General features: G+C 37.8%; 1 protein-coding gene across 2 annotated transcripts in view; it reads right to left on the bottom strand.

Moving 5' to 3' along the window:
* The window catches only part of Nadk2 (NAD kinase 2, mitochondrial), a 186,670-nt gene that overhangs the window by 110,793 nt on the left and 56,797 nt on the right, over nt 1-19,080 (bottom strand). For both annotated transcript variants that reach the window (XM_076213805.1, XM_076213806.1), the window contains 2 exons: nt 17,692-17,909; nt 17,319-17,594 (listed from right to left, as the gene is read on the bottom strand). In XM_076213805.1, the coding sequence (XP_076069920.1) occupies nt 17,319-17,594; nt 17,692-17,909 (494 nt within the window). The remainder of the gene's footprint in view (nt 1-17,318; nt 17,595-17,691; nt 17,910-19,080) is intronic.

Raw genomic sequence — 19,080 nt, 5'->3', positions numbered from 1 at the left:
ATTCACACTTGTCCCCTTTTCCCTTGTAAAGAGGAACTATACAAGCACTACTCCAGTCCTCCGGTACTTTACCCTCTCTCCAGCAAACATTAAATAATCTCACCAACCAGTCCACCATCACTGAACCTCCCTTTTTCAGACATTCTGCATGACATCCATCCAGACCAGGTGCCTTACCTGCTTTCATCATCTTTACAACTGCCTTCACCTCATCCTTCCTTATTTCTCCTCCGTTCTCCTCACTCATCACTCCGTTCTCCTCACTCTCATTTTCTTCGTATTTCCCACTGCAGCTATCTTTCCTTCCCTATCCTCCTTCACATTTAGCAACTCCCTAAAATATTCTGCCCATCTTCCCCTCACTGCCATCTCTTCCATTATCAACTCTCCATCTGTACCTTTTACCTTTTCTTCCCTACTTGATTCGCCTCCTCTTCCTCTCTTAATTTCTTTCCAAAACATCTTTTTATTACTTTCAAAATTTTCTGTCATACTCCTACCCCATTTCACATCTGCTCTCCTCTTTGCCTCCTTTACCTTTTGCTTTACTTCTCTTTTCTTTTCTTTGTACCTCTCATATGACTCCCCTGTCCTCTTTTGTAACCAATCTGTGAATGCTCGCTTCTTCTCTTCTACAACCTTCTTTGTTTCCTCATCCCACCATTCACTACCCTTTCTTCTATTTCCCCCTGTCCTTCTTGTTCCACACACCATCCTTGCACACTTTAAGACTCCCTCCTTGAACCATCCCCATTCCTCCTCCACACCCATCTCTGCTCTATCCTTTACTCCCTCCCACTCCTCCTTCAGCTTCTTTTCGTACTCCTTCTCCTTTTCCTTTTCATTCAAGGAGTTCACTCTAAGAACCTCCCTACCTTTTGTCCCTTTCCTCCTTCTCCATCTATCCTCCACTCTCAACTTACCTTCCACCAAAAAATGATCTGATATTCCCCCACCTTCTCCCCTTAGCACATGTACATCCTTAACTCTTCCTATCATAATCCTATTTACCACTACATAATCCATTAGCGCTCTATCTACCACCCTTCCCTCCACCACCCTCTCCCATGTGTACTTATGCTTGACTTTCTTCCGAAACACTGTATTTGCTATCATCAACTCTCTTTCTAGACACATTTCCACCATCAACTCTCCACTACGATTCTTTCCTGGAACTCCACACTTCCCAACCACTCCATCGATTGGACCATTTCCCACTCTAGCATTAAGGTCTCCCAGTACTATTACATTGACATTTCTTCCTAAACCCTCTATGCACTCATTTAAATCTATCCAAATTAATAGACATGGTGCAAGAAAGGAATGGATGAGCTGATTGTGCCTTCCTGAACTTACAAAAATCTTTTGACAAAGTACCACACAAAAAACATATAGGAGGGATATACGGGAACCTACTAAAATGGATGGAGGACTTCCTGACTAGTAGAAAGATGAGAGTACTGCTCAGAGAAAAATATTCAGATTGGAAAGAGGTGATCAATGGAGTACCGCAAGGATCTGTATTGGCTCCAATAATGTTTGCTATTTATGTGAATGACATGGATGATGATGTGAAATGTTACATGAGCTTCTTTGCAGACGACGCCAAACTGTTAAGGAAAGTAAAAAGTGAAAAGGATTGCAAATCACTGCAGGAAGATCTGAATAAAGAACTGGAGTCAGAAATGGGAAGAAATGGGAAGTGGACTTTAATAGTAACAAGTGTAGCATAATGGAGTTTGGAAAAACCAAAAATAGAATATCAGGATTATTGGGGCCAGTACTGTTCCCTGCGGAACACTGCTTATTACTTCATCCCATTCTGAGTGCTGGTCTCTTATCACTACTCTCATTCTTCTTTCTTGCAAAAAGTCTTCCATCCAATTTAGTAGTTTTCCTTGTATTCCTCCTTCAGTTTCTAATTTCTTAAGCAACTTCTTATGTGGTACTTTGTCAAACACTTTCTTTAGGTCTAGAAATGCACAGTCCGCCCATCCATCTCTTTCTTGTATTATATCTATTAGCCTTGAATAGAAACATATTAAATTGGTGACGCATGATCGTCCTTGTCTGAATCCAAATTGCCTTGGGTTCACTTTATTTTTTTCTAAATATTTTACCCATCTACTTTTGATCATTCTTTCACAAATTTTTGCTATTGTACTTGTTAGAGAGACTGGTCTATAGTTAGTAGGTTCTTCTTTATTTCCTCCTTTATATATAGGTACTATATTTGCTTTTTTCCAATCTTCTGGAACTTTTCCTTCTTTCAAGGAACTGTTTAGTATGCTGTGTATTTTGTCTGCCAGTTCATTCTTGCATTCTTTCAGAATCCAGTTTGCTATTTCATCTGGCCCATGCGATTTTCTGACATCAAGATTACTCAAGTGTGTCAATATTTCATTCTTTGTTACTTCTATTTCTTCCATAGGGGGGACTTTCTCTTTCCACTCAATCTCTTCAGGTTGTATATTTTCCCTTGTAAACACTGATTTAAAATGTTTGTTCATAATTTCTGACATTTCCATTTCCTCAGTGTATTCAACTCCCCCTTGTCTTAATTTCTCCAAGTCTTGTTTGTTTTTCAGTTTATTGTTTACAAATCTGTAAAATAATTTTGGTTGATCTTTACACTTTTCTATAACATCTTTTTCATATTTTCTTTTTTCCTCTCTGCACTTTTGTACATATTCATTTCTATAACCGGTATATATTTTCCATTTTTCAGGTCTGTCTTTTTTCCATCTGGTCCAGGCTTTGTCTCTTTTGTCTTAACTCCCTACAACTTTTGTTGTACCAGCATTTTACATATTCTTTTTCTTGTTTTTGTCTTGGGACATACTTTTCCACTCCTTTTTTGTAAATTTTTGTCAAAATATTCCATTTCTCTTCCACTGATGTTTCTTCTTTGTATATTTCTTCCCAGTTTTCTTGTTGGAAGAATTCTCTTATTTTATCAAAGTTTGTTTTTTCATACATCATTCTTCCTTTTCTATATTGTTCATTTCTTTTCATATATTTTTCTTCATTAAGTTCCAGTTCAATCAATATGTGGTCACTTTTACCTATTGGTGTTTTATATTCAATCTTGTCCACTATTCTAGGTTCAGATGTAATTATTAAGTCTAGTCTCGATGGTTCTTCTTCATTTCTATACCTAGTGTTCTCCTGTATCCATTGTGTCATTGAATGGTCAGTAATCATCTCAAGTAGAGCATTTCCCCATGAGTCATCACCACTCTTTACTGTCATTTCTTCCCAGCAGATTTCTTTGCAATTAAAGTCGCCCATCATAACTATTCTTCCTCCGTCTTCCATTATTTTAGTTAATGCTATCTTTGTGTCCTCTAACATACTTTTATGTTCACTCTCCTCCCATGAGGCTGTTTTCGGAGGCACATAATTGATCACAAATTTTCTGCTCTTCTTATCTCGGTCTTCCACTTCTATCATAATCATCTCTACTGTATTCTTTCCATATATGACACCTTTCACGTTTATATCCTTCTTAGTCAGGAACATAACTCCACCCCCTTGTTTTTTCTCTCTGTTTCTAATCCAATAATTGTATGCATCATGTCCTACACTGTTGGGTGGTAGTGGGCCTTTTAATTTTGTATCTACAATTCCCATTATGTCCGGTTCTTTTTCCTTCAAATAATCATTCAGTTCATTCAATCCTGTTATTAATCCATCTATATTTGTGTAAGACGCTCTTAGTTTTCTGCCACTTCCATTGTGTTCTCTGTTTCCCTTATGTTTTTCTTTTGTATGTCGAACTGCTTTATTTTCATGTTCACTATTCTCCAATAGAATCTCTCTTTCTCTGACTCCGTTCTTTCCTTGTTTTTTGCCTTAGCTTCAAGTCTTTTCTGCTTTTCTGCCTCTCTTTCCTCCTTATTCATTTCTCTTTTTATCCATACCTTTTTATATTGATCACTTGTTGCTAGTTTCCCTGTTTTGGATAGAATTTTCTCTGCCATTGTTTGTGACCTGAATTTAATCTTAATTGGTCTGGTCTTATCTGTACTATATTTTCCGAGTCTGAATTTTTCTTCAATTTCCTTCATAATTTCTGGTTCATCTTCCTGGACTAATTTTAATAAACTGCTTACTCTTTCATTTTCCTCATTGATTCTTGAGGTTCTATCTGGGTTATGTTTCTCTTCCATTCCTAATATAATTATACATTTCTTTTTGTCAGCTAATTCTCTTACTATATTCTCCTTCTGTCTCATCACTTTAATAACTGAGTCTTTATTATGTTCTTTCAATTGCTGTTTGACTATGTCAGTGAATGAAACCTTATTCCCTTCTTGGGTTGTTCTCCAATTTTTAGCTTCTTTAGCTATTGTCTCTCTGTTTTCATTACTATTCTTCTTCAATTTCTCATTCTCCTCCTTTACATTTCTTAACTGTCTTTTTAGGCCCTCTATTTCATCAGTTAAGTTTCTGTTTGCCTTCTCTAGTTCTTCCAACATTTCAACTCTCTGGAAAATGGAGTCAACATTACCTAACCTACGTTCCAAGTCCTCGATCACCTTATCAACTCTCTCCTCTAGTCTTATCTCTTTAAATCCCTGGAACATATTCTCGTCACTTTCTACTGTATTGCTCCTCTCTACACTTCTAATCTTTACATTTTTATTAGCCATTTCGTCGTCACTGAGTTGGTCCGGTGGTCGTTTCATGTTGACCTTACGCTTGTCTGCTTGGGCCAAGTCCTCCACTTCCTCATTTCCTTCCATTTCCCCAGCAATCCCTCCCCTTCTCCTCTTTTCCTACTTACCCACTGCCTACGAGCAATTTCCCCCCCCCACCCTGTAAATACTAAAAGGCACTTCTCTTTGCGTTGGGATCCACAATCGGCACTTTTCTTCAGAACGTTCTTCAAGCCGTCCGTTCGTTGAAAGTGTGTGTGTGTGTGTGTATTTACCTACCTAGTTGTATTTTACAGGAAGGGGAGCTACGCTCGTGGTGTCCCACCTTTATATCTCGCAGTCTCTAGTTTGCTCTTAAATTCATTAATTATGTGTACCGGTATTTACCTAGTTGTATTCTACGGGAAGGGGAGCTATGCTTATGGTGTCCTGTCTTCATATCTCATTTTATCTAGACTGTTCCAAACATCTATTACTCTATGGGGAAAGCTGTTCTTTTTCAGGTCTCTTCTATAATTGTCTTTCTTGATTTTCTTTCCATGTCCTCTTGTATCTCTATCCCATTTTATTAGATCATATCAATAGTTTCTATGCCTTTCATGATTCTATAGTTATCAATTTTCCTCTCTCTCTTCTTTGCTCTAATGTCTGTACCTCAAGTTTTTCTAATCTCTTCATATGATAGTTCTGAGAGTGTTGGTGTCAATTTCGTAATTGCTCTTTGTATTCTTTCAGGTTTTGTCATACATTTTTTTGTACTTGGTTGCCACGTCGTCGCTGCATACTCTAATCTTGGTCTTATCATAGTGAATAGTATTTTCTTCACCATTTCTTCGTCCAGGTGTAAATGCCACTCTGATTGTTTTTATTAAATTATAAGTTTCTCCAAAAATGTTGTTTATATATTTCTCAGGAGACATATTATTCATAATAATGACTCCCAGGTCCTTCTCATTTTCTAATTTCTTCTCCCAATTTATATGATCCCATTATTCTTTTTTTGCTTCTTCCAAATTCCATTATACTACACTTATTATTGAATTCCATCTCCCACTTCCTACTCCATTCCCATACTTATTGAGATCACTCTGCAGCGACTCACAATCTTCTTCCGTGTTCACTTTTTTTCAACAACTTTGCATCGTCCACAATGAACGATGAACTTCATATAACTTTCAATTCTTTTATCCATATCATTAATATATATATATATATATATATATATATATATATATATATATATATATATATATATATAAGGAAGAAGGATGTATATATTCAATTCCATGTAAAAATTGCGACAAATGCTATATTGGTCAGACTGGAAAAGAATTAAAAGTAAGGTTAAAACAACATCAGTATAGCGTCAAGAGTGGGCAAATGTCTAATGCCTTATTTATTCACCTAAGGGATTTTAATCATTGTATAAATTGGGAGGGTGCTAAAGAAATTGTTAAAGATAAGTCATATTTGACGAGAAATATAATAGAATCCAGTCTGATCAAAGATACATTTGTCAATAACTTAAATTTAAGTCATGGTATGTATAAGTTAGACAATTTTATTGTGAAAAAAGTAGTAGCCCAAACGTCCGCTGCCGCGAACGGGTCAGGTTGACATTAGATCCTCGCAACCTCTCCTGGTTCCTTCCCTGACCTCATACTCTTTGTATATATTCTTGTGTACTTTTTCTTTTCTATGTACCCTGAGGATGTCTGAATAGACGAAAGCGCTTGGTCATCAGTTTTTCTTTTTCCTTGGTGGTTTTTCCGCATATATATATATATATATATATATATAGCAAACATTATTGGGGCCAGTACTGTTCCTTGTGGAACTTCACTAATCACCTAATCCCAACTGGAATGCTTGTCTCTTATTACCACTCTCATTTTCCTTTCATGCAAGAAGTCTTCTATCCACTTCAGCAGTTTGCCCTGTATTCCTCCTGCAGTGTCTAATTTCTTTAGCAATTCTTATGTGGCACCTTATCAAAAGCTTTTTTCAGGTCTAGAAATGTACAATCAGCCCATCAATCTTTTTCTTGTATTACATCTATTAACCTTGAATAGAAACAAATTAAGTTTGTGACACATGATTGTCCTTGTCTAAATCCAAACTGCCTTGGATTTAGTACATTATTTTTTTCCAAATGCTTTACCCATCTAATTTTGATCATTCTTTCACAAATTTTAGCTATTGTACTTGTAAGAGAGACCAGTCTATAGTTAGTTGGGTCTTCCTTGTTTCCCCCTTTATATATTGGTACTATATTTGCTTTTTTCCAATCTTCTGGAACTTTTCCTTCTTTTCAATGAACTGCTTATTAGACTATGTATTTTGTCTGTTAGTTTGTTCCTGCATTCTCTCAAAATCCAGTTTGCCATTTCATCTGGTCCATGCGATTTTCTGACATCGAGATTACTCAAGTGAATAATTATTTCATTCCTTGTTACTTCTATCTCTTTCATAGGGGGGACTTTCTCCTCCCACTCAACATCTCTAAGTTGTATGTTCTCCCTCGTAAACACTGATTTAAAATGCTTGTTCATAATTTCTGCCATTTATATTTCCTTTATGTATTCAACTCCTCCTTGTCGTAGTTTCTCTAATTCTTGTTTGTTTTTCAGTTTGTTGTTTACAAATCTATAAAATAGTTTTGGTTGATCTTTACATTTTTCTATGACATCTTTTTCATATTTTCTCTTTTCTTCTCTGCACATTTGTACATATTCATTTCTATAACTAGTATATATTTTCCCTTTTTCAGGTCTTTCGTCTTTCTTCCATTTTATCCAAGCTTTAACACTTTTGTCTTTTAACTCCCTACATCTTTTGTTGTACCAGCACTTTACATATCCTTTTTCTTGTTTTTGTCTTAGAGCATACTTTTCCACTCCTTTATAAATTTTTGTCAAAATATTCCACTTCTCTTCTACTGTTGTTTCCTCCTTGTGTATCCTTTCCCAGTCTGCTTTTTGAAAGAATTCTTATTAAAAAAAAAAAAAAAAAAAAACATACATCAATCTTCCTTTTCTATATTGTTCATTTTTTTCTATGTATTTTTTTCATTTGGTTCCAGTTCAACTATGTGGTCACTTTTACTTATTGGCATCATATATTCAATCTTGTCCACTATTTCAGGTTCTGATGTGACTATTAGGTCCAGTCATGATGGTTCTTCCTCATTTCTATACCTAGTATTCTCTTGTATCCATTGCGTCATTGTATGTTCTATAATCATATCAAGTAGTACATTTCCCTGTAGGTCATCTCCACCCTTCACCGTCATCTCTTCCCAGCAGATTTTTTTTTACAATTAAAGTCACTCATTATAACTATTCTTCCTCCATCTTCCATTATCTTATTTACTGTTATCCTTGTGTCTTCTGACATACTTTTGTGTTCTCTCTCTTCCCATGAAGCTGTTTTAGGAAGCACATAATTTACCACAAACTTCCTGCTCTTCTTATCCCTGTCTTCTATTTCCATCATAATCATCTCTACTCTATTCTTTCCATATGTAACATTCCTCACATTTATATCCTTCTTAGTCAGGAACATAACTCCACCCCCTTGTTTTACTTCCCTGTTTCTAATCCAATAATCATATACACCATGTCCTACACTGTTGGGTAGTAATGGACCTTCCAATTTTGTCTCTACAATTCCCATTATGTCCAGTTCTTTTCCCTTCAGGTAACCATTCAGTTCATTCAAGCCTGTTATTAAGCCATCTATATTTGTGAAAGACACTTATAATTTTCTGCTACCTCCATCGTGTTTTCTGTTTCCCTTCAGTTTTTCTCTGCTATGAACAATTTCCTCACTTTCATATCCACTACTCTCCAATAGAATTTTTCTTTGTCTGACTCTGTTCTTTTCCTTAGCTTCTATTCTTTTTATTTGCTCTTCCTCTCCTCTTTTTTCATCTCTCTTTTTATCCATACCTGTTTATACACATCACTTTTTACTAGTTTCCCTGTTTCTGCTAAGATATTCTCTGCTGTTGTTTGTGACCTGAATTGGTCTGGTTTTATCTATGTTGTATTTCCCTATTCTATGTATTTCTTCAACTTCTTTCCCTATTTCTTGTTCATCTTCTTGAACTACTTTTAATACCTTGTTTAATTTTTCCTTCTTTACTCTTGTAGTCCTATTTGGATTGTTTCTCTTCCATCCCTAATATAACTATACATTTCTTTTTATCCACTAAGTCTCTTACTATATTTTCCTTCTCTCTCATCACTTTAGTAACTGTGTCCTTAGTTTGTTCTTTCATCTGTTGTGTCACTCTATCTCTAAATTAAATTGTGTTGTTCTCTTGTTCTTTTCTCCAATCCTGTACCTCTTTTGCTATGGACTCTTTATTCTCTTTATTATTTTTCTTTAATTCCTCATTCTCATCCTTTACTTTTTTTAACTGTCTTTTCAATTCTTCTATTTCTTTAGTTAGGTTTTGATTCTCCTTCTTTAGTTTTTCCAGTTTATCAACTCTTTGTGTGACTAGTGTTAAGGGGGTACGCGACACCTGGGGGGGGGTGAATTTGGTCAAGATATGGCATTTTTCAAAACTGTGTTCAAAATGTTCGTATACCACTTAGAAACAAATCCCGACAAATAATTTTTCAGCCGCGCGCAATTTAAAGGTCCTGGGTGAGGATTAAAGGGACAGATTTAAAGGCGCAACCCACACTAGAAGGAGGCGTGCCACTTAGGACCTTCAGGCGAAGCGAATAACGTTGAAATTTGATTGAATTAACACTCGCCCAGTGTATCAACGGCCAATACGATTGTGGAGGGGAAGGGAGGAAGGTGGAGGGAGAATATTTCGCCAACTTTGTGCGAAACTAAGCGTTAGTTACCGGCTAGCTCTGAAAAAGGAACTACGCATGTCTCATGAGCTCTCATTGCAATCTATTACTTTAGCTAGTACATATTACTCTTTAGTATAGTCATCATGGGTAGCAAAAAGAACAAAAGAACATCACAATGACAAAAAACAGCAGTTAAAGATGGCAAGCAGTCAAAGACGACTAAAGATCTCACCACCTCTCACTCCACCACCGCCCTCACCTGCACCTCTGTGACGGTGACAGAGGTAAAGGACAACATTAGACTAAACAATTCAAAGAGGAAGATTAAATCCAAAGAAGAAAGCAAGAGGAAAAAGATCAAGGCTATACAGGAAGAAGAAAGAAGAAGGGACATCATATGATGCTGGAGGGGGTGCCCTACCAACATAGATTGGCGAGGGGAATCTGATGAGGAAAGAGAAGGCGCCCACTACTGGAAAATAAACCTCTTTCCAATGATTTAGATACCCTGAAGACCCCCAGCAGAGAGGTTTCATATGAAGAAACCGCCAAAGGTGCAAAAAAGCAAATTATATGATGTTGTCGTCTGTGCGTCGTCACTACTGTGACATACTTATACTTTAGTTTTTCAGTATTTAAAGTACTTATAATTAAAATATGTTGATAATTTTTACTGTACTTACTTATTATATAATAAGAATTAAGCCATGAAAAAATCAGTCAAATTGGTGAAACTATAAGCAAGTTACAGATATATTCATATTTCAAGTTGCCATATCTCCGTTCGATATTTTTCTACTTTTTTTTAATCATAAAAAATCTAATATACATTAGATTTAGATGAAACTTACAGGAAATATTACTTTTAGTAACTGCTAGGGCCGATCGTTTGAATATTTTGAATAGGATGAAAGAGTTCAGAGTAATAATGGAAACAAGAGCAAAACAATTTTATTTTTCACGATTTTTGCCAGCCATTAAAATTGAAATGCCTGTATACAAAAGTATAAGGGAAATTGTTCAATTACTCAATGACCGGCCCTAGGTGTGCCTACTGACTAATCATAGCCAAAATATAAAACAAATTGGTCCACGTATTATGGTGCTGTGCACTTTTAAATGTCGCTACTGGTATACGTACATGTGTACATGTGTACATGTGTACATACATCATTCTGCTTCACCTAAAATGTAGGCAATATGGATACCTATTTACCTGAGAAGTTTCAGCTCTTTACTCTAAATATTTTAGAAAATGACCTCCAGGTGTCGCGTACCCCCTTAATTGGTTAAACCTAACCTCCCATACTTTGTTCATTTTTTTAGTTTCTCCTCTAGACTTACTAGTCAGGGGTGGTTGTCACCTCCTCCCTTATTAAATCCATAAAAGTAATTATCTTCTCTTTCCATTGAGCTGTTATTATCTATATTTCTACTCTTAATACCTCTGCTCCCCTATTCTACTTTGTGTGATCTGCACACCTTTTGTTGATGCCCCTTCTGACGTCTAGAACCCGTTTGTCCCCTTTCTCATTTTCTTCCATTTTCCTCAATAATGTCTCCCCTTTTCCTTTTTCTTCACCTGGCCACTACAATGCGAGCTTTCCCCTTCCCTACTAATACAACACAGGTACTCAATCGTCGCTGTAATCCACGAAAATTGTGACTTGAGGGAAATAAATTTATTTTGTGCTTTTAGAATTAATTCTGTTAGGTTACTATACATTTCATCCAAATCCCTGACCTGGCTGTTGACCCCACACCCACAAGTGACCTGACCCAAGATACGCATACCCTCTGTGACCTCCCTGACCACCCTAATTAAATCTGGACTGATTGTGTATCTTACTCTATCACAGCCCCCTGGATTGGTCCTGTAAGTGATCAAATGTCTTATATAGACTCTAATCTTGTCAAAATTGGTTCTCCTGAAATCCAGAACTTGAATGTTAATTCTTCCCAAATAATATTAAATCTTATTTCTTAATGATTACTAGAGCCTAAACTATCTCCCATTTTTATGTTCCTTATTAGGTGCTCATTATTAGTTAAAAATAAGTCCAGAATATTCTCTCCCCTCATAGGATTGGTAATCATTTGTTTTAGGAAATTATCCTGCACCACATCTAAGAAATTTTTGCTTCCTGATCTCATACTAAAATTTCCCAATGTTTCTATAATTAAAATCTCCCATAATCACAAAATTTTTGTACATGGACACCCTGCGAATTTCATGTATTAGTCTGCTCAATGCCGAGGTTAGGTCTACGTAGGATGCCAATAATAAGTTTCTTATTCTTGCCTATAATCTCCACCCAAATAGATTCTGTACTGTCCTCTTCCTTAATTGAATTGTTGATAATACAGTTTATTGTGTTTTTAATGAAAAGTGCTACTCTGCCCCAACTCCTGCCAACCCTGTCCTTGTGAAAAAACACATCCTTCTATCTCAATTTTACGGAGGGAAAAATCTATCAGCCATATTGATCCAGGATTCAGTAATAGTTATAAGATCAAATCTCTTTACGGACCCTTCTTTTCTGAAGATGTGAAGGCTCAAGGGCTCTTGCACAAAAGTGCATTCCAATTATTCTCATGTGTTGTTCCAAGGGATCTTGGTCTCTGAATATAAACAGTGTATGAATGTTTTCATACATACATATACCAAAGGCTTTTTTCCCTGTTACACAAGAGGTAGCCAAAAGACAAAGGCATAGAAACCACTTCCACCCATTCCATCCCCTACATACTACACTCTCCTCTACCCTCTTCCCTCCCTCTTATCTTGGCACCTCCTGGATGACAGGTCATCCCTGCATCTTCTCCACTGCCCTGGGTCAGAAGCAGTGTCGCAAAACACAGCACATCCACATCAAAGCCGCTTCATTAATTTGGCGACCCCCCTCTCCGCCTCCTCATGCAGAAAAGGAGAAGTGGGGAGATATCCCTTTGGGCTGTGTCAATTTATTTCTCATACATACTCCCTCACCCCCCATCCCCCACCCACTCCCCCTCATGCATCACAGCATCATCCATACACAACCCTTCTCCATTCACCCTTATCTTCTGTTCTCTCATGTCCTTCCTCAACAGACATTGCCCTCTTTCCCAATGCCCCTTTTACCCCATCCATCCATCTCATCCGAGGATACCCTCATGTTCACTCCTTCCACATCTGCCTTCCATAGCTCTTTTACTAATCTTTCTTTGCTCATTATTTCCATGTGTCCAAACCATCCTAATACTCTTTCAACCCTATCTCCCAACTCCCTTTCCATCCCTGTTCTCCTTCTCACCTCCTCATTTCTCACTCTATCTAGCCTAGTAACCCCTATCATACTTCTCAGGCATTTCATCTCAAACACATTCAAACTCCTTCTTTCTTCCTCTCTTATGTTCCATGTTTCTACTTCATACAGTGCTGTTGGCACAATCACTCATTCATACAATCTCCTCTTACCATCCATTCCATCTACATTCTACCTCCACCTCCACTCCTTCCTTTCCTGCCACATTCGCACCCAAGTACCTAAAACTATCCACTTCCTCCAGTCTCTCTCCCTTAATACTCACTTCCAGCCTGCTGCTATTCTCTCCCCTTGTACATCTCACCACCTTACTTTTACCCACATTTATCTTCACCTTCCTTCTTTAACACACTTTCCCAAACTCTGTCACTAACTTCCTCAATCCCTCCTCTGATCCTGCTACAAGTGCTGTGTCGTCAGCAAACAACAAGTGCCTTATCTCCCACTTTTCTCCATTTTCTTTAACTATCTCCAATCCCTGACCCACTACCCTTGCATTCACCTCTAGCACCAACCCATCCATGTATAAATTGAACAGTCTGGGTGACATAACACATCCCTGATGAAGTCCCACCTTTACCTCAAACCACTCACTCCATTTCTAATCCTAAAACAGGTTCTACTACTCTTGTAAAAACTCTTGACTGCTCTTAACAGCTTTCCTTCTATCCCATATATCTGCAAAACCTCCCACACTGCCTTACTGTCAACCCTATCGTAAGCCTTTTCCAAATCCATAAAAGCCCCCCAAAAATTCTTAACTTTTCCTATAGTTTTCTCATATATCTGTTTTATCACAAAAATCTGATCTACACAACCCCTACCTGTCCTAAGCCCACACTGTTCCTCACCAATTACTCCCTCTGTTCCTATCTTAATCCTCTCAATCAAGGCCCTCCCAACTACACTTAACAAGCTAATCCCTCTCAAACTACTACACTCACACTTGTAAAGTAGAACTATACAGACACTCCCCCAGTCCTCCAGCACTCTACCCTCTCTTATACAAACATTAAACACCAGCCAGTCCATCATAAATGTACCTCCTTTTTTCAGACATTCTACATGGCATCCATCCAACCCAGGTGCCTTACCTGCTCTCATCATCTTAACAGCTGCTTTCATTTCTTCTTTCCTTATTTCTCCTCCTTTTTCCTCACTCACCACATTCATTTTCTTAGCGTTTCCCACTGCAACTACCTTTCCCTCCCTATCCTTCTTCATGTTTAGCAACCCCCTAAAATATTCTGCCCACCTTCCTTTCACTGCCTTCTCTTCCATTATCATCTCTCCTTCTGCACCTTTTACCTTTTCTTCTCTATTTGATTCGCCTCCTCTTCCTCTTTCAATTTCTTTCCAAAACATTTTTTATTACTTTCAAAATTTTCTGTCATACTCTTACCCCATTTCACATCTGCTCTTCTCTTTGCCTCCTTTATCTTATACTTTACTTCTCTTCTCTTTACTTTGTACCTCTCATACAATTTTCTCGTCCTAATTTGTAACCAATCTATGAAAGCCTGCTTCTTCTTTTCTACACCCTTCTTTGCTTCCTCATCTCACCACTCACTACCCTTCCTTATATTTCCTCCTTGTTCCACACACCATCTTTGCACACCTTATGACTCCCTCCTTGAACCATCCCCATTCCTCCTCCACTCCTAGTTCTACTCTATCCTTCACTCCCTCCAACTCCTCTCTCAGCTTCTTCTTATATTTCTTTTCCTTTTCTTTCTCATTTAAGCAGTTCACTCTAAGTACCTCCCTACCTTCTGCCCTTTTCCTCTTTCTCCACCCTCAACTTGCCTTCCACCAAAAAATGATCTGATATTCCCCCACTTAGAACTTGTACATCCTTAACTGTTCCTACTATACTCCTGGTTACCACTATATAGTTCATTAATGCTCTATCTGCCACCCTTCCATCCACCACCCTCTCTCCGGTGTACTTATGCTTGACTTTCTTCCTAAACACTGTATTTGCTATCATCAACTCTCTTTCGAGACACATCTCCACCATCAACTCTCCACTATAATTTTTTTCTGGAACTCCATACAGTCATCCCTTGTTATTCGTGGGTTTTTTATCTGCAGTTTTGACTTCACGGATTTCAATTGAAAAAAAAAAAAATGAAAGAAAAAATTAATTTTGATGCACTGGAAGGCCACTAATGCATCCTGCAGCCCATGCTACCAGCGTGGGCTGTGGGCAGCATGACCCACCACTCAGTTCACATGTGTTCTTCAAGGTAAATAATTATAAGGTGAATAATCACAGAATAATTATTTTTTCTATAGCTGTTTATTCATTAGTTTCCTGGTGATCAGTACCAAATTTTCCCCAAAAGCAGCAATAGCTTGTCCGAAAATAGCAAAAAACTAGACCTATGTTCAAATGTATCACTCGGAGTGCTAGTGTGTCGACACAGTGGGTGTGGCCTATCAACCAATCATTGGTCGTGGTTGACTGCTGACTGCGTGCGCCGGGCCAGGCGTCACTGCTGACTATTGTGTATGATACTTTAGAATAAAAATATTAAATTTGCCAGAAGTGGCCTACACATTCCTACATAGCCATGCACAGAGAAGCTAGAGGACAAGAAGTCGAAAACAACAGCAGTGGTGAAGTAGTCAGCTGGAGTGATGCAATTATTTATTGGTTAATAAATGTTTTGTTGTTGATATTTGTCTCTGAAGTATTTCCTTTTATGCCATGTTTTGTTGTTGATATTTGTCTCTGAAGTATTTCCTTTTATGCCATTCATTAAAACTTGGATTTTAGCAACAAAGAAGGAGGGTAAGAAATACGAGATATGAAGTTGGTGAGTGAATGGCCCTATTATGGGCCATATTGTATTATTCTTAGTTTATTAAATGTTATTAAATCATACTTGTTAATCCCTGATATACGAGAAGTGAATTTATTATAAGTGGAAGACATTTAAAGCATGTTTCAACTGTTAGTAGAGAAGTGTGGCTAGAATGAAGCATGAGAGTGCGAGTTTTGGTAATGACATTCTATAGATTTTCAATGGTTTTCTCAAAAAGAGTATTCGCGGTTTTAGCCATTCACGGGGGTTTTGAGAATGTATCCCCCACAAATACCGAGGGATGACTGTACTTCCTAATCACTCCATCTATTGGTTCATTTCCTACCCTAGCATTTAGGTCTCCCAATACAACTACATTGACATTTCTCCCTAATCCCTCTATGCACTCATTTAAAACCATCCAAAAAGACTCCCTTTCTTCTACGCTCTTCTCACTACCAGGCCCATACGCACTTACAAAAACCCACATCTCCCCAACTTCACCTTCATCCACATTAACCTTGAAGAAACATCCTTCCACTCCACTACATGCTTACATATCTCTTACTAGTATAGCCACCCCTTCTCTCCCTCATCCTCTCTTCACTCCTGAGAACCTCCCAGCTACACTCCCCAACTCACACTCGCCCATCCCTTTCAACTTAGTTTCACTCAATGCCAACACATCCATCTTTCTTCTCACAAACATACTGCCTATCTCTTCCCTTTTACTCTCATCTGTACCACATCCACGCACATTAAAATACCCAAACCTTAGGGTACTGGTTGGAAAACTCCTAGACCCTCTTATGCCTTTACGTTTTTTAGTAACGTCCCCTGTGGGGCTACAGGTAGCAAGATTCCTAGTCCTATCCCCTTTCCCGTTTTTTTGTTGCCTCGTACGACTCAAGTGGGAAGATTTGGTGGCAGCATTCTTTTCCTCCACCACAGAGTAGGCAAAAAAAGAAAATTAATATTCAGAAAAATGTTAAAGGACAGTAACAAGGGATTGGGGGACAGCATAACGGAGGAACAGTCGCAGTATAATAAAAAGTGTCATAATTTCTCTATGAACAGAGTCCTCCTCTATCACAAAATGATGTGTGGCTCTGGTCTGTAGGGGCACCCCATATAGACCCTAAAGTATCAACTGCATGCTACTTTGCCACAATAACATGCAGCCAATACCCCAGACGGGGATGTTTTCATGTAGTACAATATTACTTTTAACTTTTGCCAAACTGGGCACCTCTTAATTCTTTTATTGTGGCTACTGCTAGTCAATATTGCTCAACTGCACATAACCTTTTACATAGAGACGGGGTTAAGATGATCTCAATTAACTCCTGTACCAAGTATTACTTGTTCTTTTATTCTGACTAATGCCATACTGTTTCATTCAGCTGGTAGAAGACAATGCTATGAATAAATTTGGTAAGTAGTTTAGTGTGATATGAATGAAATATGTATACACCATGATGAGTTCCTTCTGCTGACCCTATAACTGTTCTAAACACATTCAGTTTCTTATTCACTTTTCCTGTGATATTTTTTTCATGGGAGGGGAGGTGTTGAAGGGTATATGGACATCAAAAAAGAATCCCAAAATAATGGGGTTTTGTTTAATGGCAGGCCACCACTAAAGTTATTGTTAAGTATAGAATTTACAAGGTAGTATTAATGAATATACACAGATATACTGATGTACATGCATGTTCACACCTTCAAAAGCTTATCAACAGCTTCTTTGACTTCTACAGAATATTTCTGTGGAAGGCACAGATGTCCTTTTGACCTCATTGGATCTGAGTTAAATCCAATGACTGGCTTAAGGCTATTTTTGATCCTGGATGCTGCCAGAAGAAATGTTCCATCCCCTCCTGTAGTAACAACAGCATCTGCCCAACCTATATTTTCATCAGTGTAGTCAAAGCGGTAGACAATTTTGGTTTCTATGCCAGACGCAGTTAACACACTGTTTACAGTATTTTCAACACCCTGAAAGAGATCAAATAAACTATATTAGCACATACTTTATATGAAAAATTAAATTGCTTAAATCTACTAATATCAAGAATTTCTTCTGGCAACTTACTTTATGTATATAATGATGATATAATAACATATTGTAGTCTGAACCTCTATTTTGCAAACATTTCTCAAGCTGCCTTTCTGTCAAGTCTGGATGTCTTCTCTTTTCAAATTCATATCGAGAAAGTTTTGTTAAGATGAGCACCTTCTTGGGACTGTAATCATGAGGCTCCTTAACGGCAGCCTGCAGGGCTGAACTAAGAATAGTTGATCCATGTAAACCTGCATGGGAAATTAAAACAAGTATCATACCACAATTACAGTACCGATAATTCCAACACTTCAATCCCTGGGGCCAACATAGATGAATAGGTAAAGTCATAGAGAAAGGAGGGACAGCAGAAGTTATGAGTAAGCAACTTTTTTTTTCTTTTTTTATTCACTCTCGCTGGCCGAGCAGGTTAGGGCATCGTTACTTGCAGCGAAGGTCGAGGGGATGGCAGTTCGAACCCTGCCACCGACAAAATTGGACCAAGGGCATGGTTCATCAAATTCCATGCTACAAAGTCCTTAGTAAGGGGGCACCATCCTAGCCTCCTGATGGGGGGGAGTTTGTGACGTTAAACCATATCATCATCATATCGCTCTCAAATCATAAAAGAATACTAAGTGACTCCAGTCTTCAGGGATGCCACTACAGTTACACTGACTGCATAAAATTTAAGCAAGATGGGCATGCCTTAGGAAATTCAAAGTGACAGATGCACAAACTTTTTAAATGGGACATTCAAGGGAACTATGGAAGGCTTCAACATATGGAATGTGGTTCCATTAACATTCAACCAACAGAGCCAAGGAACTCTTGAGGGGGTTCACAGAATCCACAAATGGATGATTAGAGCATTGGTTTTTGAGTTTGAGAAGGACTGGGATGAAGGCATGGATTTGTTATTGTATGCCACTAGCATAACTAAGCATGAGGGTTTAGGATTTTCTCCTTTTTACTTAATGTTCAGTAAAGCCCCACAAGAACACCTTGCCTCTTTATATGAGTAAATGCTCTCAACAGGATCTGATGGTGAATCTCCATACTTGAAGTTTGTTGGTACTAACTTTGAAAAACTGAAGAAGATTAGGGAATTAGTCAAGAAGAATTTAGAAAAATCCCATGAAATCACTAAGGATACTATGACAGGAAAAAAGTTAGGAGAGAATTCAACATTGGAGAGTGCATTATAATTTTGTCACCACAGCTTACTTTACTACATCCAAAATAAGAAAGACCATTCAGGGTGCTGGAGAGAAGAGGCAATTACAAAGAAGGTAATCCTAACAGGAGATTGGGAATGCAACAGGTAAACATAAACATCAACATTACACATATTCCAGAAGAAAATTGTGTGATCAAGAAAGGACAAGTTGATGGTAATTTTGATTTAGATATTGTGGATTT

The sequence above is a fragment of the Oratosquilla oratoria genome, chromosome 32 (genome assembly GCF_046742065.1).
Source record: "Oratosquilla oratoria isolate Oo_2021 chromosome 32, ASM4674206v1, whole genome shotgun sequence".
Classification (NCBI taxonomy): domain Eukaryota; kingdom Metazoa; phylum Arthropoda; class Malacostraca; order Stomatopoda; family Squillidae; genus Oratosquilla; species Oratosquilla oratoria.
This window is presented reverse-complemented; position numbering and strand designations above follow the sequence as displayed.